The sequence below is a fragment of the Pleurodeles waltl genome, chromosome 8 (assembly GCF_031143425.1).
Source record: "Pleurodeles waltl isolate 20211129_DDA chromosome 8, aPleWal1.hap1.20221129, whole genome shotgun sequence".
Taxonomy (NCBI): Eukaryota; Metazoa; Chordata; class Amphibia; order Caudata; family Salamandridae; genus Pleurodeles; species Pleurodeles waltl.
Window position 1 is genome coordinate 1,142,557,657 of NC_090447.1, and position 20,324 is coordinate 1,142,577,980.

The window sequence follows — 20,324 nt, forward strand, 5'->3', positions numbered from 1 at the left end:
AGCACAGTGCAGCTATGAACACTGAGACTGGTGCGCCAGAGCTAAGGACCTGAAGGGGGAATCCCTGTCCCTAGAAATCAGCTCGCAAGTGGGGAGGATGGGTGGGTCGGTAAGGAATCTGCAACTAGAAGATGTCTCTACCAGATATTTCGTTACTGAAGGTAAGTAACTTGTACATCTGATAGAGACTGCTAGTTGTAGATTCCTTACCTTAGAATAGATGCCCGAGCAATGCCTTACTCTGAGGTGGCCTGCAAACCAAGATCATTCTAGAAAGCCCTGCAGGACCGAACGACCAAAGTAGCCGTTCCCGACGGACCTGACTGTCTAGGCAGTATTGTTTAGCAAATGTGTGTAGGGATGCCCACGTAGCTGCCTGGCAGATATCCAGGACAGGAACTCCGCGTGTTAACGCAGTGGAAGCAGCAGTTGCTCTGGTGGAGTGAGCACCTACGCCCTCAGTGGGTTGCTTCTTCGCCAAAGCGTAGCACATCTTGATGCAAACAAAGTACCCATCAAGAGATGGTATGTTTTTGCACCGCCTTCCCTTTCTTCGCCACAACACATCCGACAAAGAGTTGATCGTCCACCAGGAAATCGAGAGCGATTTAAACAGAATGCCAACGCTCTTTTTGGGTCCAGACGGTAGAGTCTCTCCTCCTCATGGGAAGGATGAGGGGGTGCATAAAAAGTAGGCAAGGTGATGGACTGGCCTACATGAAAAGGCGTAACAACCTTGGGAAGGAAGGAAGCCTTAGTGTGCAACACCACTTTGTCAGGGTGCACAGACAAAAATGGAGGCTTTGAAGAAAGAGCTTGAAGCTCACTCACTCTGCGAGCAGAAGTGATGGCAACAAGAAAGAGAGTTTTGTAAGTGAGGAGCCGCAAAGGGCAATTGTGCATCTGCTCGAAGGGAGTACACATTAAGTAGGTATGGACAAGACTGAGGCCCCACTGATGAATGATAAACTGAGTGGGAGGAAATAAATGGGTTAGACCTTTAAGGAATTGATTGACAATAGGACATTTAAAGAATGAGGGCTGATCAGGTAGCCTAAGAAAGACCGAAATGGACGATAAATACCCTTTAAGGGTGCCCAAAGCAGAGCTCTGCTGGGCCAAAGAAAGAATGAACAAAAGAACCTCAGATAGAGGAGTAGGTAGGGGAATCAACAGATTTGTTGGTACACCATGCTACAAATTTATGCCAATGGCAGGTGTATACCATTTTGGTGGAGGGACGCCTGGATGCCAAGATAACATCGCAGACTTCGGGCATGAAGGCGGAGATTGGACAGGTTCGGGTGGAGAATTGTCCCCTGTTGCAGAGACAGACGATCCGCCCAAAGAGGCAGTCTGCATGAAGGATCAGTGGCCATGCTCAATAGCTCTGGATACCATACTTTCCGCGCTCAGTCCGGAGCCACCAAGATAACTTGGGCCCGGTCATTCCTGATATTCTTGATAACTCTGGGCAGAAGTGGTATTGGTGGGAAGGCATAAAGGAGGCCGGAGTTCCACTCGAGACGAAAAGCGTCTCTGAGCGAGTGCCGCCTTGGAAACTCCAACGCGCAAAACAGATAACATTGCATGTTCTCTGCGGAGGCGAACAGATCTAACCAAGGTTCGCCCCACTGCTGAAAGAGACCTTGCGCCACCTCTGGATGGAGACGCCATTCGTGATCGGCTGTGCATCGAAGGCTGAGTTTGTCCGCTCCGGCGTTCAGAGAGCCTGCCAGATGTTGAACCACCAGGGTACTGCCCTGATGTTCCAGCCATGTCCCGTGCGTAGTGCCTCCTGACAAAGGTTCCAGGACCATACTCTACCTTGTTTGTTGCAGTACCACATGGTGGTAATGTTTTCGGTGAACACTTGCACTGCTTTCCCTTTGAGAGAGGGAAGAAATGCTTTAAACGCAAGCCTAATTGCCCGGAGCTCAAGAATATTGATATGGATCCCAGACTCCTCCGGAGACTAGAGGCCTCTGATCTCCACCTCTCCCATGTGGCCGCCCCAACCCAGAAGGGATGCATCCGTCACTATGGATAGATCTGGTTGGGGAAGGGAGAGGGATCTGCTGTGAACCCAATGTGGATTTGAAAGCCACCCCTGCAGGTCTTTTGTAGTCCCCTCCAAGATCTGGACCATGTCGGAGAGATTCCCCTGATGCTGCGCCCACTAGAACTTCAAGTCCCACTGCACAGCCCGCATATGTCATCTGGCATGTGTTACCAGCAGGATGCAGGAGGCCATGAGGCCCAGCAGCATCAGAGTCAGTCTCACCAAAACCCAAGGCAGGGGCTTAAAGATCTAAATCATAGCCTGAATATCTTGGACTCAGATGAAAGGGAGCCTCTAAGAGGGAGTCAGGTGTGACTTCGGCATATTGATAGCGAACTCCAGCGTGTGTAGGAGGCTCGCCATAGTCTGAAGGAAGGTGGGAAACGACTTTCTGGGGCAAGTCTGCCTTCAACAGCCAGACGTCGAGGTAGGGGAAGACTGAGATCCCTAACCTGTGCAGATGACCTGCAACCACCACATCACTTTTGTGAACACCCGAGGGGCGCTGGTAAGGCCGAAGGGGAACACAGTAAACTGATAGTGCTCGTGACCTACCACGAATCTCAGGTAACGTCTGTGGGCAGGCAGGATGGGAAGGTGGAAATACATGTCCTGCAAGTCCAACGCTACCATCCAGTCTCCTGGGTCTAAGGCAGACAGGACCTGAGCCAGGGTGAGCATTTTAAATTTCTCCTTCTTGAGGAAGTAATTGAGGCCCAGAAGGTCTAGGATAGGACGTAAACCATTGTCCTTTTTTGGCACCAGAAAGTAGCGGAAATAATAACCACGACCTACTTCTGGCACAGGGACTCTATGGCTCCCTTGGCCAAGAGAGCCGCGACTTCCTGGCGGAGGAGTGCCAAATGATCTTCAAGAAGATGGCTGACTGATGGCGGCATGGCTGGTGGGGCAGATTCAAGGGGGGGGGAATAGTCCTTTCGAACTATCTGCAAAACCCACCTGTCCGTAGTGATGGATTCCCAGAGGGGCAGGTGATGGCGAATCCTGCCCCCAACTCGATCGGAGTGAGGGGAAGGACTAGGAGGGTTTGGAGGCTGCAGCAGGTGCAGGGGTGGACTGGGCAGACCTCTGGTTCCCTGTCCCACGCCCAAGTGGGATTCCACAACCCCGGCCACGCAGTGGCTGAACAGCATGGGTGGCAGAGTGGCTGGGTTGGGGAGGCGACAGAGAGCCCCTTTTGTAGCCACGAAAGGGGCGAAAGGCAGACTGTTGGGGGCAAGAGACTGCAGAAAGGCCAAGGGACCGAGTCGTAGCCTGGGAGTCCTTGAATCTCTCCAAGGCCGAGTCCGCCTTGTCTACAAAGAGACAGGAGCCATCAAAGGGCATGCCCATAAGAGACTGTTGGACATCCCCCGAAAAACCAGAAGTATGCAATTAGGCATGGCCTCTCAAGGCCACTGTCATAGCAATCGATCTGCCCAGAGAGTCGGTCGTGTTCAGTCCACATCGGATCGTGAACTTTGTCGCATCTCTTTCATCTCTGACAGATTGGGAGACGATAGCACGGGCCTCCTCTGGTGTCTGCGGCACAACTTGAGTGACTATATCCCACAGAGAGTGGGTATAGCGGCCCAAAAGGCATGTGGTGTTCACAGACCACAGCGCAAGACTAGAGTAAGAAAACATCTTCTTCCCAAATTGTTCCAGCCTTTTTGATTCCCTATCCGGGGGTGCGGAAGGGAATGCGCCTGAGGAAGAGGAAGCCTGGATGATAAGACTTTCAGGCGTGGGGTGTTGGGACAGGAATTTAGAGTCGTTCGGCACGGCCAATGGCGGCGTGCGATAGTCCTATTCACAGGAGCCCCTGTGTTGGGTTTGGACCAAGTACCCAAAAGGACATCGGTGAGGGCTTTATTGAATAGCAAAAGGGGCTCGGATGTGGAAGCCCCTGGCTGAAGCACCTCCGTCAGGAGATTTGATCTGACCTGTATAGTGGGTAGCTCAAGGCCAAGGACCTAAGCCGCTCTACTGACCACCATAGCATAAGTCGCTCCCTCCGCTGTCGCCACAGTAGGAAGAGACAGCATGCCAGCATCTGGAGAAGTGTCCACTCCACTGGCCTCGCCCAATTCCTGTGACCAATCCAAAGATGGCTCATCCTGGTATTCATAAGGGTCCCGGGACCCCTCCAATCCTTCCCCGAATTCGGACCCATAAGGAAAAGGGTCCCAATCCGACCTGGGGTGAGTAGGCCCCATCGAATACAGAGGCAGTGTTGGCCGACACCATTCCGACTCCGATCTTCGGGGTGAGGATCGGGTCGATGTTGATGGTGGGCACCACTGACGTCTAGAGCGTCGACAATGTAACCGGCGCCGGGGAAGGTCTCAGTCGTACGACCAGTGTCGGTGCAGATCCGAAGAGGACCTCGGTGGCCAGAGCCGAGGCCGCCAGTGCAGAACCCGAAGGCCCCCTGACTGTACCCCTTGGGCCCAAAGATCACCCTGCCCAAAAATGAGGTGTGTTGCCTCATAAAACTCCTTTAATTGGGCAGGGGACGCTCCGGCTCCCGGAAATTCAGTGAAGCGTGGATCGGACCCAGAAGTATGTTCCGAAGAAAGAGGCCTTGAGCGTCTACGCTCCTCCTGCTTTGCACCAGCCGAGCGACGGGGTGAAGTCGAAGGGCGATGGGACCGCTTCGACTTCTTCTTCTTACCTTTGCCCGAAGACTTGGAGGTAAGAATGGTGGTGGCTCTGTGAACGGTCTTGAGACCTTCCCTCGAGCGAGACAGGGACCTATGCGTAGTCGAGCACCAGGCTGCCATAAGCTTGAGGGATTGCTCCCTCAAGGTCTTTGGGAGCATGGCCCGGCACTCGGAGCACAAATTTGGGTTGTGGTCGCGCTCCAAGCACCACAAACAGCCCCGATGCAGATCAGTCACCGTCATCATGCGGTGACAGTCCTCGCCCGGCTTGAAACTGGTCTTCGGGGACATCTCGACGCACCAAAAACTCACCAAAAAAACTCAACAAAATGGTCAAACTTTGTCAAAAAGAGACCAGGGTAGCTCTCTCCGGATCAGAGTGTGGCACGGAAAGAAAAGAACTGATGTCACTGCGCTGAGGTGGCATCTATGTACTACTCCCGACATCATCAAGGCAACTACAATGCCAACGACGCCCCCGGAGTCGAGCAACGCCACCTACCGACACACAAGGGTATAGCTCAAAGAAAACATCTCCGGATCCAGTTTGACTCCTTGGGAAAAATTCTAAGGTAAGCAATCTGCAACTAGAAGTCTCTATTGGGTAACCCTATATATCCCCGCAACAAGAGGGGTTTAGAGGGCGTAATGGTGTATTGCTTTTGTCAATCTGCCATTGTGACTAAAAGTTACAGATGAAAATGTTGTCACAAATGCCTGTTTTTTAGTATTCATTTTCAGTATTTGTTTTTTTTTCAACAGTTATTTTCCTTGGGAAAACCTTGAGGGATCTACACATGAGACCCATTGCTGGATTTCGGAATTTTGTCTACTTTTCAGTACTCTATAGCTTTTCTGGATCACCTATGGGTTTCACACTGGTTTCCACCACAAACTGGAAGTAGGACGAGAGTGCAAAAAAGAGGTAAAATAGGCTACCTCTTAGAAAAATGGTAAAACTGTGGTATGAAATTGAGTTTTTTGATTCAGCTCTGCATGTTTCTGAAAGCTGGGAAGATGGTGGCTTTAGTACAGCAAACCTTTGTGGATGCCGTTTTTAGGGAAAAAAAACACTTTTATTGCGAACACTTGTTCCCTATTTTTCCAAAACAAAAAAATCTCAACATTTTGCTATATTTACCCATTTTTTCAGTCTCCTCCAGGGGAACCTACAAACCGTGGGCACCTTTAGAATCCCCAGGATGTTAGAAAAAAAGGCACAAATTTGGCATAGATAGCTTATGCAGACAACAGTTATGGATGCATAAGCGCGCCGCAAACTACCCCAAATAGCTATAAAAAAAAGGATCACCACTGGGGGATAAAAGCCAAAATCTGAAAAATAATCTCTATCAACCAGCATAAACATGTTGGCGAATATGAGGTAGGAAGAGGAAGCAAGGTAAATGCAACAGTGCGGAAAACTTATAAATGTGCAAGTGTATGGTCCTCACCACACACTGGTAGTATTGAAATAGTTGAACTCTAAGAAATCATAGTACCCTTTAGCCCTCATCACAAGTAGACTGTTAATTCTGATGGACCTGGTAATATGATTTACAAAGCTTTCAAGAAATTTGATTTTAAGGTTAGTGGGATCACCACTGGTGAGTGGTAGTCCACCTGGGGATTTTATCTCCAAAGTCTCTGGATGGAGTACTGGGAAAAATATTCAGGAACTGAACAGTCAGTGCATTCACTAAAATGTATAATGCCAGTTGTCCTCCTTCCAAAATTAACAGACCCTCAGTAATGGTAATTCCAGGGGTAGGCAGGAGAGATTTTGGGACTCAAGATAATAATAGGTCACTTGTAATGCCAGCCTCTGTGAATAAAAAAAAGTAAATGATTTGGGTCTCAAAAACAAATTACATAATATCCTTTACATGTCATAAAAATGCATGGCAACATAGTATTTTATGAAACTGTACAGGGGCAAAATATTTTTGTGTAAATGTGATCCTTCTACTTAAACAGTTAGGGCATAATTTAGAGTTTGTCGGACAGTTATCCTGTCTGCCGTATTACAATTCCCATAGGATATAATTGGATCGTAATACGGCAGACGGGATATCCATCCCGTTTGTGAAGGAGTAACCCCGTACACAATACTCTAAATCAGGCCCTTAGCTCATTTTCACGTCCTCATTCTTAACATCAGCAATAAAAGGAAACATTACTGATCTGGCATCCCTCCTTCTCTAGCAAGGAATGGAACATTCCTGCCAAAAGAATAATGTGTCAATGTGTAGTCTGTTGAAGTGAGAGGAGGGTGGAAAAGCTTGCCAAGTTCATAGATGGCTGCCATTTCTTGCAACTTTAGTGATGGCTCCCTCATTTAACTCGTACAAGTGGCTAAATGTCAGGTGAAGATCTCAATTAAGCCTTTTAAATGAATCTGAAGCAACAGCACTGCCACCAACCGCCTAGTCCTACAAGAGAAAGACTTTAGGCCAGTGGAACTCTCACCCATCATAGCTTCCCATGCAAAAAGCCACAAGCTGACCCCCAGGTTTCAGCATGGTATTTTCCAAAGGGTCATAACTTAAATTAAAGATCCTCTGTTAACTTGAGAGCTGAGTCCTGAATGCAGAGGGCTAAGAGTGGCACCCAGCATTGAATCAAAACTGTCTCTTTTATGCTTCTCAGCACACTGGTGGTGGCATGGGACAGTACTGATGCAGAAGCCAAAGAGGTAGTTATGGGCACATGGCACTCAAGTATACTTGGCTCAGGGATAGCTGTGACACAAGATGGCCACACTCTTTTAGCTCTGCCATGGCCGCCTCCATTACCCAGCTAAGTGCGGTGCAAGGAGCTGCCTTAAACTACTCCTAACACGGATCCCAAACCCCTGGAGGCAAGTAAAGCCCTCCGAAGCCAGCAGCTATGGCATCTTTAATTCCTCGGCTGGGCCTCTGGGTCCATCCATAGAGCGACGCAGCAGCTAAGATGGTGGCTGGGGAGGACTGCAGCACACAGCAGAAGGCGTGACAACACTGACCGCCCTTCGCATACAAGGTTGCTGCCATCCCCACTGCCTACACAGCTGATGGTGAACCCTGAGAGCCCAAGGATGAATGTGGCAGTCGGCAGCAGGAGGCTTGCAGTGATGACCAGCCTCTGCTGTGGCAGGGGTGCCCCTCCCATGCTGACAGGAACTGTGGCCTAATTTGGGTCTACAGACAGCAGAAGCACCCAGACTGGAAGCCACAGACTGAGCGGGCCACTCTGGGACCATTGAGAAGTGAGCCTTGACGAATAGGGTGCAGTTTGGAGAGGCTCGGCACTGAGTGGGAGAGCCATGGGGACCTGGGAAACCAAGGGAGTAGACACCGATTGGACACACCAGAAACCCTACAAGTGTGCTGATGTGCCCTGTGCGTCTCTTGGTAGAACTTGGGGGGTGGGCTTGGGAGGCCTTTTCCCTGCTTAGAACACTGTTTAGCCACAGAGACTCAGTGCCCTACTGTGTACCAGGTTGCTGAGGGCTTTAGGGGTGGGGGGGGGGTTTAAATGGACTTGGAAAAATAGGGGTAAGGCGGAGTCCCCTGGGAGGCTGGGTTCAGGCACTGCTGCACCCCCTGGAAATGTCTGTCTCCCTTGCGGGACCTGAAAGGTGAAATCAGACTGTGGGGCAGGACTACTAAAGGAGTCTTGTCTCCCCCGGCTGTGTGAGAGAGGCTATGTCTGACATACCATGGTCTGCACCAAACTGTGAGAGACATGCTGGGGGGAACGAGTGGGATCGGACAGGGCCCCCAATCCCTGGAGCATCTCCACTAGAGCTGGAGGCATCAGCTGGCCCACACTCGCAGATGAGTGGCTTCATGGACAAAGAACAAATTGGACGTGATCCTCAAAGCTTCAATTCATTCCAGGAAATCCTAGAGCGCAACACTGGCAAAGTTTCGGTAGTCCGCCGCATCCTCTGCAGCAGTCACCACAAGCTTTGGGATAAAGTGAAGTCCAACGAGGAGGTCTCCATCGAGGTCCGCCCGACAGTCCAGGGCCTACAAGATAAACTGTCAGACCTACTCCAAAAAGTGGAAACGCGGACTGCAGAGTGGAAGATGTGGAAAGGCGAGGCCATTGCAATAATATCAGGGTGGTTGGCCTGCCTGAGAAAGTAGAGGGCGCAGACATTGTTACCTTCCTGGAGGCCTGACTGGCGAAGGAGGTTGCCTCACAGAGTCTATTGAATTTTTTTGCCTTGGAGCAGGAAAATAGAATACCAATGCAGCCTCCCCTCCTTGGGCGCGCTCAAGCCTGTGGTAGCGTGCTTGCTACAGTATAGAGGCAGGGAGTTCATCTCGCAAAAAGGCCCATATGGCTGGCTGTTTCCAAGTGGAAAATACATCTGTCACCATTTTCCCAGATAATACCATAGCGGGCAAGGAACAGTGAGCCTCCTTCACAGAGGTCAAGAAAGGATTGCAGGAAGCTGGTATACAATATATATTCCTCTTCACCACAAGATTTAAAGTAGTTGTGGGTGACTGCAGTGTGTTTTTCAATGATCCATCTGGCGCCTGGGATTGGCTTGAGAAATACAAAGCAAGGACAGATGCGGGACAAGGTAGGGCCACTGCTTTTGAAGTGCTGCCATCGGAGGCATTAGGGAGTGGCCCAATCAGTGCAGTCTGCCAAAAGACAGATGGAGAAGGTGACGGCAACTGATACAGCGACTTCCTTTCAGGGTCTGCCAAGGCACGTCAATGGAGCAATACACTGAGTCCACCTCTTAAAGCCTGGACTCTGATACTACCTGAGTGTGTTTACATCTAGACCCCAGGCCCAGATGTAACCCCCTGCCGGGACGCTTGTCTGGGGGCCACAGATGCCTGTCAGCACCACAACACTTCCAGAGATGGTGTGGGCTGGATCCAGGGCCATGGATCCTATATTATTCTACTCAAAGGGGACCAGAGGCAGGTAGGCCTCCCGAGTGGTTATTGCGGCATCCACCCCTCAGGCAAAACACTACTGCATCTCTATGACTCTCAGGGTTTGGTTGCTATATGTGTTTTGTTGTCAATGTTTTGGAAGGAGGGCCGTTGCCACTCTGACCTGGGGTTGGTGGGGTTTAGTAATAGTTGCTTTGCGTGTCCCCAGTTTTGGCATGTAAATGTTATAATGCACTGTAAAGAATGTAATAGGGCTGACAGGGCACTACAGGTTGGGTCACTGAAGGAAGAGAGGAGCTGGCTGCATTTTCTGGGAGTTGAAGGTAGGGGAGAGGCATGGAGGTTTCACCCGCTATAATGGGGAGAGCAACAAAATATTTCTTCCTCACCTACAATGTCCGGGAATAGGATTAGTCAGTAAGATAATTTTTTTTGGCATACTTGAGATGCAGAGATGTTGATATGGCCCTTCACCAAGAGACACAACTGGTGGGAGAAGAGGTGGTCAGACTGCAACGGAAGCAGAAGTGACAAATTTACAATAAGGAGTATTCCTCATTCTTCAGACCGGCACTTATGTGAGTGAGACCAGGATACCCTTGGAGGATGGGAGGCCACACATTGACAATGATATTGATAATGAAGGCCTCTATTTACAAATAACTATCTGTAGCGTTTATGCTCCAAATGTGGGACAGGCACATTTCTTTCTGGCGCTTACACACAATCTCACAAAACCCTCACACTCCTTATATTTTAGGACTAACTATAATTGTGTCACTGACAAAACTCTCAGCAGGTCTGTCCCCCCTCTTGCAGACTTTCTAACAGTTTGGCTGGCACTGGACATCAGGGAATGGTTGTCATTGGGACCACCACTGGGACCGGCACAATGTATGGTGTTTGAGGAATATGGGGCAGAGGGAATACTCCTTTTACTCCCCTCTTTTCTGATTTACATGTCCACCTGGGCAAACTAGTGTGCTCCTTGAGGGACACTGCGCTGGTCATACCTGTAGAGTACATGGGGCATAAGCTTTCAGACCAGAAACCAATGATTATGGGAGTCCTGTGGGGCAGGCATGCATTGCTCATTCCAACTATGCAGCTTCTGTAAAATTATTTACATGAACTTACTTCCAGGGATCCCTTACCAGAGATGATAGAGGAGTACTTTCACATCAACGCTCAAAGAACATCACGCATCAACATTGAATGGGATGCTTTTAAAGTGGTAATTCAAGAAGGGCCGAATGACTACATTCCAAGTCCTTCAGATTCTTTGAGTTTTCTGTCATCGGACAACTGGGGAAAATCGCTATTATACACCCACACATTATGGAGCCCACCATTTCTGTTCTGCTGGCCTGAGAAGGAACAGGTTTCACCTATCTGGTCAACTATCTGACCTTTGATTAAAAGGTGCTCCACAAAAGCAACCTGGGGTGTACTTTGGCGAACATCTGCTAAGATGTGGAACACTGGCATAGACTTCACCTTTCCTTATTAGGGAGAGCCGGGTTATTTAAAATAAACTACCTCCTCAAGTTCCTGTAAAACCTCCAGAACTCATTGTTTGAGGTCCTCTATCAGTTCTTCAGGATACTGAAGGCAGAGATCAGTTCCTGTGCTATATGCAGATCCAGTATACATTATGTATATTATTAATAGTTACATATACATAAAATACTTTTTCCACCTGGTAAGCTTTGATGTTCACTCCCTCCCAAGCTACCTTCAAGTTTAGTTTACTTATTTCTTAAATAACAGTATGTTTTGATCATAGTACATATGTGTCTCATAGATGGTAATGAAGTTCTTCATCCCCATTAAAACCCCTCGGAATCTTTGTTTTAAGCTGTATTATTAAACCTGATTCCAAAGGCCTCAACCTCAACTCCCGATCTCCTCCTCTCTCATTTTTTTCAACAGTCGCAATACCAAAGAACTTCTTGTTTGTCCAGTTTTTACCTTCATGTGTACTAAAGTGTTTTGCCATGGCATAATTTGAATCTTTATTTGGAACAGCTCTTATATGTTCTAATATGCGTTTCTTTAGGGGACAGATCGTACTACCGACGTAGCGTAATCCACATTCACATTCAATTATATACACTACGTGGGTAGTATTGCACATAATTCTTTTAGTGATCCTTATTGGATTGCCTTTATGATCTCGATATTCTTTTGTATTTACCCCTATTCGACAGGCTTTACACTTTCCACAGCACATAAAGCACATAAAGCCAGTTATCTGAGTTTGTACATATATTTCTTCTGGTGTCTCATTTGTCCCTGTCACTGTCCTTTTTGTCTTTTGCAAACAAACATTCTGCTCTCTGTAATCGCTTTGCCACTCTCGTTTCCATTTTATTCTGCACTTGTAGATCCTCAAAATACTTCACAACCCAAAACAGCACTGTAAATAACCCTGCATTTTTTTTATTTTTTTTATTAACATTATGAGTAATTGTTTGGTGTTTTTATTAGCATTGAATATAATGGGTGATGTAAAATGTTGGTCTTGGGATATTTGAGATGTTTTTGTTATATTTAATTTTGTTGAGACCACATGTTCCATAATGCACTTGTTGGGTAGTGGGTTAAAGGACTATAAAAGAGTCTGATGGGAAGGTTTTTTTATAAACTGTGAGCAAGACAGAGGTTGTAACGTGTTGGTGTTGGGAGTACACTTTTTGGATTAAGTAATAAACTCTCCTGGAGTGCAACGAGTCAATTGCTTTGCAATTGTTTGTTTTTATATATATAGAGGGAGAGAGAGAGAGAGAGATGTACTTACTGCTTCATCATATACTGGCTCAATGGTAAGTTACATAAAAATCAATAAAGAAAGTGAAAATAAAGAACTGTACCTGGCTCAGGCTACTTCTGAACCTTGGCAGTGTCTATAACATAGGGATTCAAATCTGTAGAGTTACAGGGACTGTACTATGCGGAGTCCCCTGTTGTGGTAACCAGAAGAGTGGAACCTGAGCACTGGGAAAAGCTTTTGGTTTTTCTGTGCGCCAAATATGAATTTAAATAATGAGGTATGCTACCACTTTATAGATATTAAATGAAGGGTTTTTTCAACCCAAAAACACCATCTGCCAACAGTCAGTCAGACAGGGACCATGAAATGGTGGCAAAACAACTTGCACAGGTGGAGGCATTCCTGGTGAGTAAATGAAAAAAACTCCAACGCCCCTCTCAAAATTCAGCAAAAGTTTATAGCTATAGCATCCAGACTATGAATTTAAAAGTAGACAACGTTAAAACAAAAACAAGGATACCTTCGGTTAAACCTAAAGACGTTTACTAAGTATTTTGGTTGCTCACCAAAGCCTGTGAATAAATTCATCAGAAAATGATCGATCATACCAGATGGAGAGAATAAAATTGAAAATAAAATGTCCTAAAGGCCCTGGCCAAAAAGATTTATGTCACACCAACATGAGGCAAAATATTGATTTTGTAATGGGAGCCATCAAGGAAAAGACTGTAAATCCTCAAGAAGAAAATAATGACCTGGGGTACAGACGATTCTTGCAACTTGCTGGCAAATTGGAAAGAGCAGCAGTCCAAGTATGCAGAATTGACTGACTCGGTATTGGTTGGAAGGGGAGCTCTATTTTTATGTTCATGGATAAACTAGTTCTTCATGCTTTAAACATTGTCACCCACCCAGGGATAGACCTGTTTTTTTGACTGTACATATGACCAAGATACTCGGCTGAAACAGACCCAATCAATGCACGTAGGGAGGGAGAGCAGACATGCCAAGGGACTACATCCCCCTGAAGCTTAGCTTTTGGGACTGTCAACTAGCCTCCCACACTCTTCTACCATTATGCATCTTGATTTGTAACACTGTTTACTGTGGCAAAATGTTTATTAGAGACTGAATAAATGAAAATGGAGCATTACACAACAGCAGACATTTGTGTTTGTTGTTTAGAAAAGGGGTTGTTGTGTATGTGCATCGGTTGGTGTCAGTAAATGATGCAGTTGTATAAACCAATTTTGGAGAAAAAGTCGTATGAGGTCAGGCGGATGGTCAATCTATACTTTGGTTGCTAAAAGGCCCTTTGAAAGGCATGTGCAGACTTACAAGTTTCTACTGACATTTGCATTATCCTGGAGTAACCAACCATAAGCCAAAAGCAAATTCTTATGAGCCTCCATAATACACCATGGCAAGGGCACGAATACACTCTTTTATGTAAGCTTTATAATGAAGACAGTGCTGTCATTGCAGAAAGAACATTTATGAGTAATGGGCATACGCTGAGTAGGCACATCCGAAATGTCTAAGACAGATGGAAAGGTTGTTGAGGACCTAGAGGTTTGGTGGGGAATACAATGAATGCTTATCTATTCAGCACAGGCCACATACCTTGCTGTCTGATGTGGATAATTAAAACCTGAAGAAATGCTGTAGGTGGTGGGGAGCAGGGTAACATCCTCTCGTCATATATAAAGGAACCCCTGCGATCTGTCCAGTAAAAACAGGGGACCGATGTTGAGTATATGTATCTGTGATAGAACTGAAATGTTGACGATGGGGCACACAATATTGTGATACTGTATTTTGGAACCTGAGGAGACTGCGAAATGTATGTTATTTTCATTGGTATGCTACTGTACTCTTTCTCTTGTATTCAAATCTCGAAAATATACACCTAAAAAAAAAGAACATTTAGCAATGTTCTTGATAATTTTTTCACACAATATAATAAAGCCCCAGATAGCTCAATTTTGAAGTGACAACAAAGTGTTAACGGGAAGACTAGTCTATTGTAAAACGTAAGGTTGATACCCACAAAAATGAACTCTCTTCTGAGTACTGGTCTTCTCGTGTTGCATGTAAATGCGGTTTATTTTTCTGCAGATCTTCTTCCCCATCATCTATATGAAAAACATACACATTAATAATAGAAGAACATAAGCAAAGGACTTCACTTTTAGACATGTTGTCTACACAGATTTGTTTAAAGTTTCCTAAGTGTGAAGTCTAAATGACATTTTATAGTGCTATTCTTTCATAAAGGGCTACACTTGATCTGCTTTTTGAAATATTGTAGATGCACACAGAATGGATATAGGCTAATGTGGAATTAAATTGAGTATTTTGTTATGTACTGGAGAGGCAACAAAATGAATGTGATTATTCAATATCCTGACCTCATTACAGAAACTGTTTTATGAAATGCTCCGTTACTACTACGGTACCAATTTGTATTTTACTTTATATGAAAAATTGCTCTATGCCATATTCACTTTGTTAGAAGAATGGCCATCTCTGAAGGGTCACCCCAAACTTTTTGCCTTCCCCCTGCTTTTGTTTCTGACCTAATGTTTGCTAGTTTTAGGACTCTGCGTACTTTACCACTGCCAAAGTGCATGTGCTCTCTCCCCCAAACATGGTAACATTGGTTCTTACCCAATTGGCATATTTAATGTACTTGTAAGTCCCTGGTAAAGTGCACTAGAGGTGCACATGGCTTGTAAATTAAATGCTGCTAGTGGGCCTGCAGCACCGATTGTGACACCCACATGAGTAGGCCCTTAACCATGTCTCAGGCCTGCCATTGCAAGGCATGTGAGTGCAGGTTCACTGCCACTTCGACTTGGCATTTAAAACTACTTTCCAAGCCTTAAACTCCTCTTTTTCTACACATAAGTCACCCCTAAGGTATGCCCTAGGTAATCCATAGGGCAGGGTGCTATGTACGTAAAAGGTAGAACATGTACTTATGTGTTTCACATGTCCTGGTAGGGGGAACACTCACAAATTTGTTTTCCACTACTGTGAGGCCTGCTCTTCGCATGGCCAGCATTAGAATTGCCCTCACATAATTTCAAGTGGTGGATTCTGACCTGAAAGGAGTAGCCTTGTAATGTTTAGCATGGCTAGAATGGTAACAGAAAGTTCTGCTTACTGGTAAAGTTTGGCTGCAGTTTTAATTTACCAGTAGGCTTGGGGTTGATGTTTTGGTAGCCCATAGTCCATTTCTAATGCTTATTCACTCTCATGCTCTCCCTATAGCCTACTACTACCAACATGGCCACCGTTTTCATTTGCAATGGACTTGACTGGCTAGTCCCTTTTCTATTTTAGGGCCTATTTAAGTGCATGGTTTCTCCTTACTCAGTTGATTTCCTGGTTGATGAGGCCCAGATTGGTGCACCCCTGTAAACTTTTTCTGCTGCTTGTGTGTTTGCCACTTCAGTCCTTTATTATTTTGGTAAATTAATGCTCTTCTTATTTGGGAACTTTGTTATGTTTAATTACAAGGAAACCCACTACGTTCATGTCACAACATTTTCTAAGGGCTCGTCCAGCTTGTTTTGCTATCATGTTTTGGCATTTAAGCTTTTTGCATTAGGTATGTGTGCAGGTATGAGTGCAAGCGTTTATTAGCCCTCAATTTCTAGCTATAGGGCACTGTGTTTACTCTGATCATCTCTTCTGCTTCCTCATTGTTTTACAGAGCCTATTTTCAGGCCATTACAAGTTAATTCCAATACGAAGTACCCGGGTATGTTAATCATTCGACCAATATTGGCCTTCAATGCCTACGCCTCCCTCGGTCTTAAGGGCAGGTTAAGCTTCTAAAAGCTCTTTCATTACTTTGTGCCTCCTCATAGTTCACAACCCTTATATTCCAATGGGTTGGCTCCACAAGGGCTTTAGACATAATCTCGGGCCCTTCCTTTCGCTAATACAATTTGGCATCATAGAGAGTATTCTGGGTCCTTGGAATGAACCCTGGTTATTAGTGTTTAGTTATTAGGTGTATCTTCACCGCACATCGAGTTGGCAACGTAATTTCAAGCACAGTATGCAGACAATGCTGCACAGTTTGTCTTTGAGAAAGTTGAGGGCACTTGTGGTTGCTTTTTGTTCTTATCCTATGCATGCCGTTTATTTATTTGGGACCATGTTACTTACTTGGGGTCCTTCTTAGCACATAGCACTGTTTTCCAGCATGTCCTCACCACACGAGCATCACAGCTGTTCATTAGCACACGAGCTTTAGTATAATAATTATCTTGTTAAATATATTTTTTCGCCTTTATTTTTTTTTCTCTTTTTTATCTCAATTTGCAGGTTGCAATGTATATTCACTGATTTACTGTATTCAATTCATGTAACCAGGTAAACATTGCATTGTCCTGATGATGATCCCATATGTTGGGGGGGGGATCGAAAGGTCATTGACTGAGTCACTCTGACTATTGTGAATTTAGAAAAATTTTCTTTTCGGTGCAGTAGTGCTTTCTTTTTAGTATGAAATGTGCCTCTCTTGATTCTATGCAATTTGTGATGTCACAATTTGCTTTTTTTTTGGCCTGTTTTGTTTATGCAGTACACACTCTGGGGTACCATGTAGGGGAGTATACCCTGAAAAGAACCAATTTTAATTTGTTCATATAAATAAATCACTACTTGTTTTATACTTTCCCTGTGCATGATTTGTGTGCATTAGGGCGTCAGTGTATTATATGTGTGCTTAGGGACCCGTATTCCTTATAACTTCATGATTACCCTTTGTCTCTAGTCATACTTGGGCTCCCTTGTCTGTTTGAAACATATTCTGCACCCCAGCCAAAAGCACAATGCTGCTGTAATTTTGTTATTCCATTTAAGGATTAAATCTGTAGTAACTAATAAAATCCCACTGCAAGGGAAACAGCCCTTATCAACGTAAGCATATATGCACTGATAAACAGCTGCACAACCACAAACTAGAATGTCATTCAAATAAAGGAAAGTGAGCAAGACGGTCATTTTTATTTCTTCCTGGAGAGGCCAACGCAATGTAACTTTGTCATAAAAGGTAGCAGCAAGAAGGAGTGGCCTAACATTATTCGGTTTGAGTTTTGTTTCTTCTTCCTTATTCTTTCTTCCAGTTTTGTGTGTTTGGGTTGAAGGTGCAGGGTTCAGACGTATGTTTTATATCTGGTCGAATTATCTTATACACTACTGAGAATTAGGAAATATTAAAATCACATTTGATTTTTTGACACAAGGATTTAATTCTTTCACTGATTTGTGAAATGGCTGGGTCATAAGAATCTGTGTAAATACGTAACTATACCATTTACCTGCAGGCACAGAATAGCTAAAGTCCATTGATACATCAGCCTCTTTTTCTAACAAGTCAGTACTGATAGCAGATGAACTGTTGAACACTCCAGGCAAAAATTCAATGTAAGGAGTAGATATATATCTGGGAAAAAAAGTGCTGTCACCATGCACATGGGATAGTAGTAAAAACATCAAACAGGGCCATCCACATATCAATAAAATGTATAGTGCAAAGTGCCTTATTGTTATGTTTGAAAACTTCAGTTAATCCTAGCTTTTTACCCGACTGAAGTTTACCGCTGTTTTTCTAATTTATTTTAAGTATTTAAAGTCCCAGAATACAATGTGATGTCTGTTAAAAAGTCAGACTGACTTAAAGTGAGACATTTACCATGGGGACGCTTGGCAGCTATGAATGTCCACATCACAGCAGCACGGCCTTATGGTAGTCAGGCAAACACTGCAGAAAAGCAGCGATGAGCATGTTTAATGCATCAAGTTCCAGGTTCTGCAGGATGCATATCTACAAATGAATTCAGTGTAATAAAACTTTTGAAAGGTTTCACAAAGTACTGTTCTGTTGGTGGCGTTGATCACCTTTACAATGTCATAATATTTAGTAAGAGTAAGTGAATAACTCCCAACTGTATCCAGGAAGTTGATAACTAAAACACTGGATGATAGCACTCTTTTTTTTTTTTTAATCCAATAATAGTCCTGTAAACCAGACAGGGACCTGACAGAGCGAGTGTGAAGGGTAATGAAATGTGCAAGAGGGTAATAAGATGTGAGTGTGCATCACAGTGCAATACAAAGACTTTCTTTGCTTGAAACTGTCTAACATGCGTCAATTGGACACACTGTCAATTGGAAAATACTACATGCCCCAAACTACTTCGCCTTTAAATTAAATAAGTTGTTCAAAACATAATTATTTTGCAAATACTGGAAAATACAGTGTGTATCTATTTTGTGAATTAGGCAGCTCAATATATATAGATCAGCACTGATTTTAAAATGTTTGTAAAACACTGAGAAAACGCTACTGAAATCCACAAAAAAACAAACACTGAAAACAGAACAGCCTACCTGTAACACAGAATGGGAAGGAGAAGATAAGGGCAAGCGCATTCAACATCTGGATGCATCTGCCTGCATCAGTGCTGCCTCAAAGTTTTAGAACACTATCTGCGCCTTGAGCACTCTCATCTACATTTGTAAATGGCTAGTGATATCTCACAGAGGGTGTTCCAAACTTGCAATCCACCGTACACCAGCCATTATGCTACGGTACATGCACAGAGTGATACTCATGGCCACAGCTTTAAGTGTATTTGCCAATGAACAACAGTCTGATTTTAGTGGGAAGCCAGGAAACTTTTCTGCCTCCTTCCGATTGCCCCACAAGAATCACCATTTTTAAAAGAATTTTAATGGAGTTTTAGTGACGGGCCAAAGACACATAGGATGTATAGGATGTTGTACCAAAGCAGTTGCTAAAGATGTCCCAAGAACCCCGCACCTTGGTAATATCAACATGTTCTGTAAGGCTGATGTGTTATACACACAATCTTCAACAAAAGCTGTTTGCCTAATCCATGGTATGCAATAAGGGCCTACATTTAATTTGGGCTATCACAAAACACTGATAAATGTATGAAAAAACACATAAGGATAATAAAAGTATACTGCATCAGATGTACTATACGGAGTACCACTGAGACATATATATTTTTTCTTTAATACAGGAGGATAAGAGGGAACACTGTTATATTGTACAACTATTTTACAGAGAATAAACAATAGTCAGGGAATACAAATGTTTTGAAAACAAATGTTACTATAACAATTAAAGTGTGCAACACGAAGCCTGTTAAATACTGGGAAAAAGGAAACAAGTTACTGACCTGTAACTGCAGTTATCCAGTATTGGTATTTTTCATAGGTTCACATGCTTGAATCATTACCGGACATCGAAGTGGGAGTCCCACGGTGCCTTAGAAAAGCAGTATGCAAGAATCACCATAGGCTATAAGGACAGTAGCAATCAATCAAATAGCCTATGTCCTTTTGAAAAAGAAACCAAATGTGACCAATCAGGCGCCAGCACCCTCTAGAAACAGTGGTTCCCAAACTGTGGACCGAGGACCCCTGGGGGTCCGCGAAGCCTCCTCAGGGGGTCCGCGACTGCCTAGAAAATTAAATATTAATATATTAGTTCCCCTGCTTTCAGTAATGACTAAGTGAGGGGTCCCTGGATTCCAATAATGATTCAGTGGGGGTCCCCAGGTTCCAGTAATGATAAAGTGGGGGTCCACAGGAGTCAAAAGGTTGGTAACCACTGCTGTAGAATACTCCTAAGAGAGGCTCTTTTCCTCAGATTTTCAAGCACAAGAGTGGAGTATATACTGAAACGTGAGGTGAGCCTCAAAGGGGAGGAGAGTGGTTCGCATGTGAATCTATGAAAGATATCAATACTGGATAACTGCAGTTACAGGTAAGTAACTTGTTTTCTTATCCAGTATTGGATTTTTCAAAGATTCACATGCTTGAATCAGAATAGCAAGCAGTACTTAAAGCAGCAGTCACAACCC

At 44.7% G+C, this 20,324-nt stretch overlaps 1 protein-coding gene across 1 annotated transcript in view; it reads right to left on the bottom strand.

Moving 5' to 3' along the window:
* SETDB2 (SET domain bifurcated histone lysine methyltransferase 2) overlaps nt 1–20,324 on the bottom strand; it is a 1,110,478-nt gene that overhangs the window by 877,871 nt on the left and 212,283 nt on the right. The window contains exon 5 of the mRNA XM_069203525.1: nt 14,459–14,543. Within this exon, the coding sequence (XP_069059626.1) occupies nt 14,459–14,543 (85 nt within the window). The remainder of the gene's footprint in view (nt 1–14,458; nt 14,544–20,324) is intronic.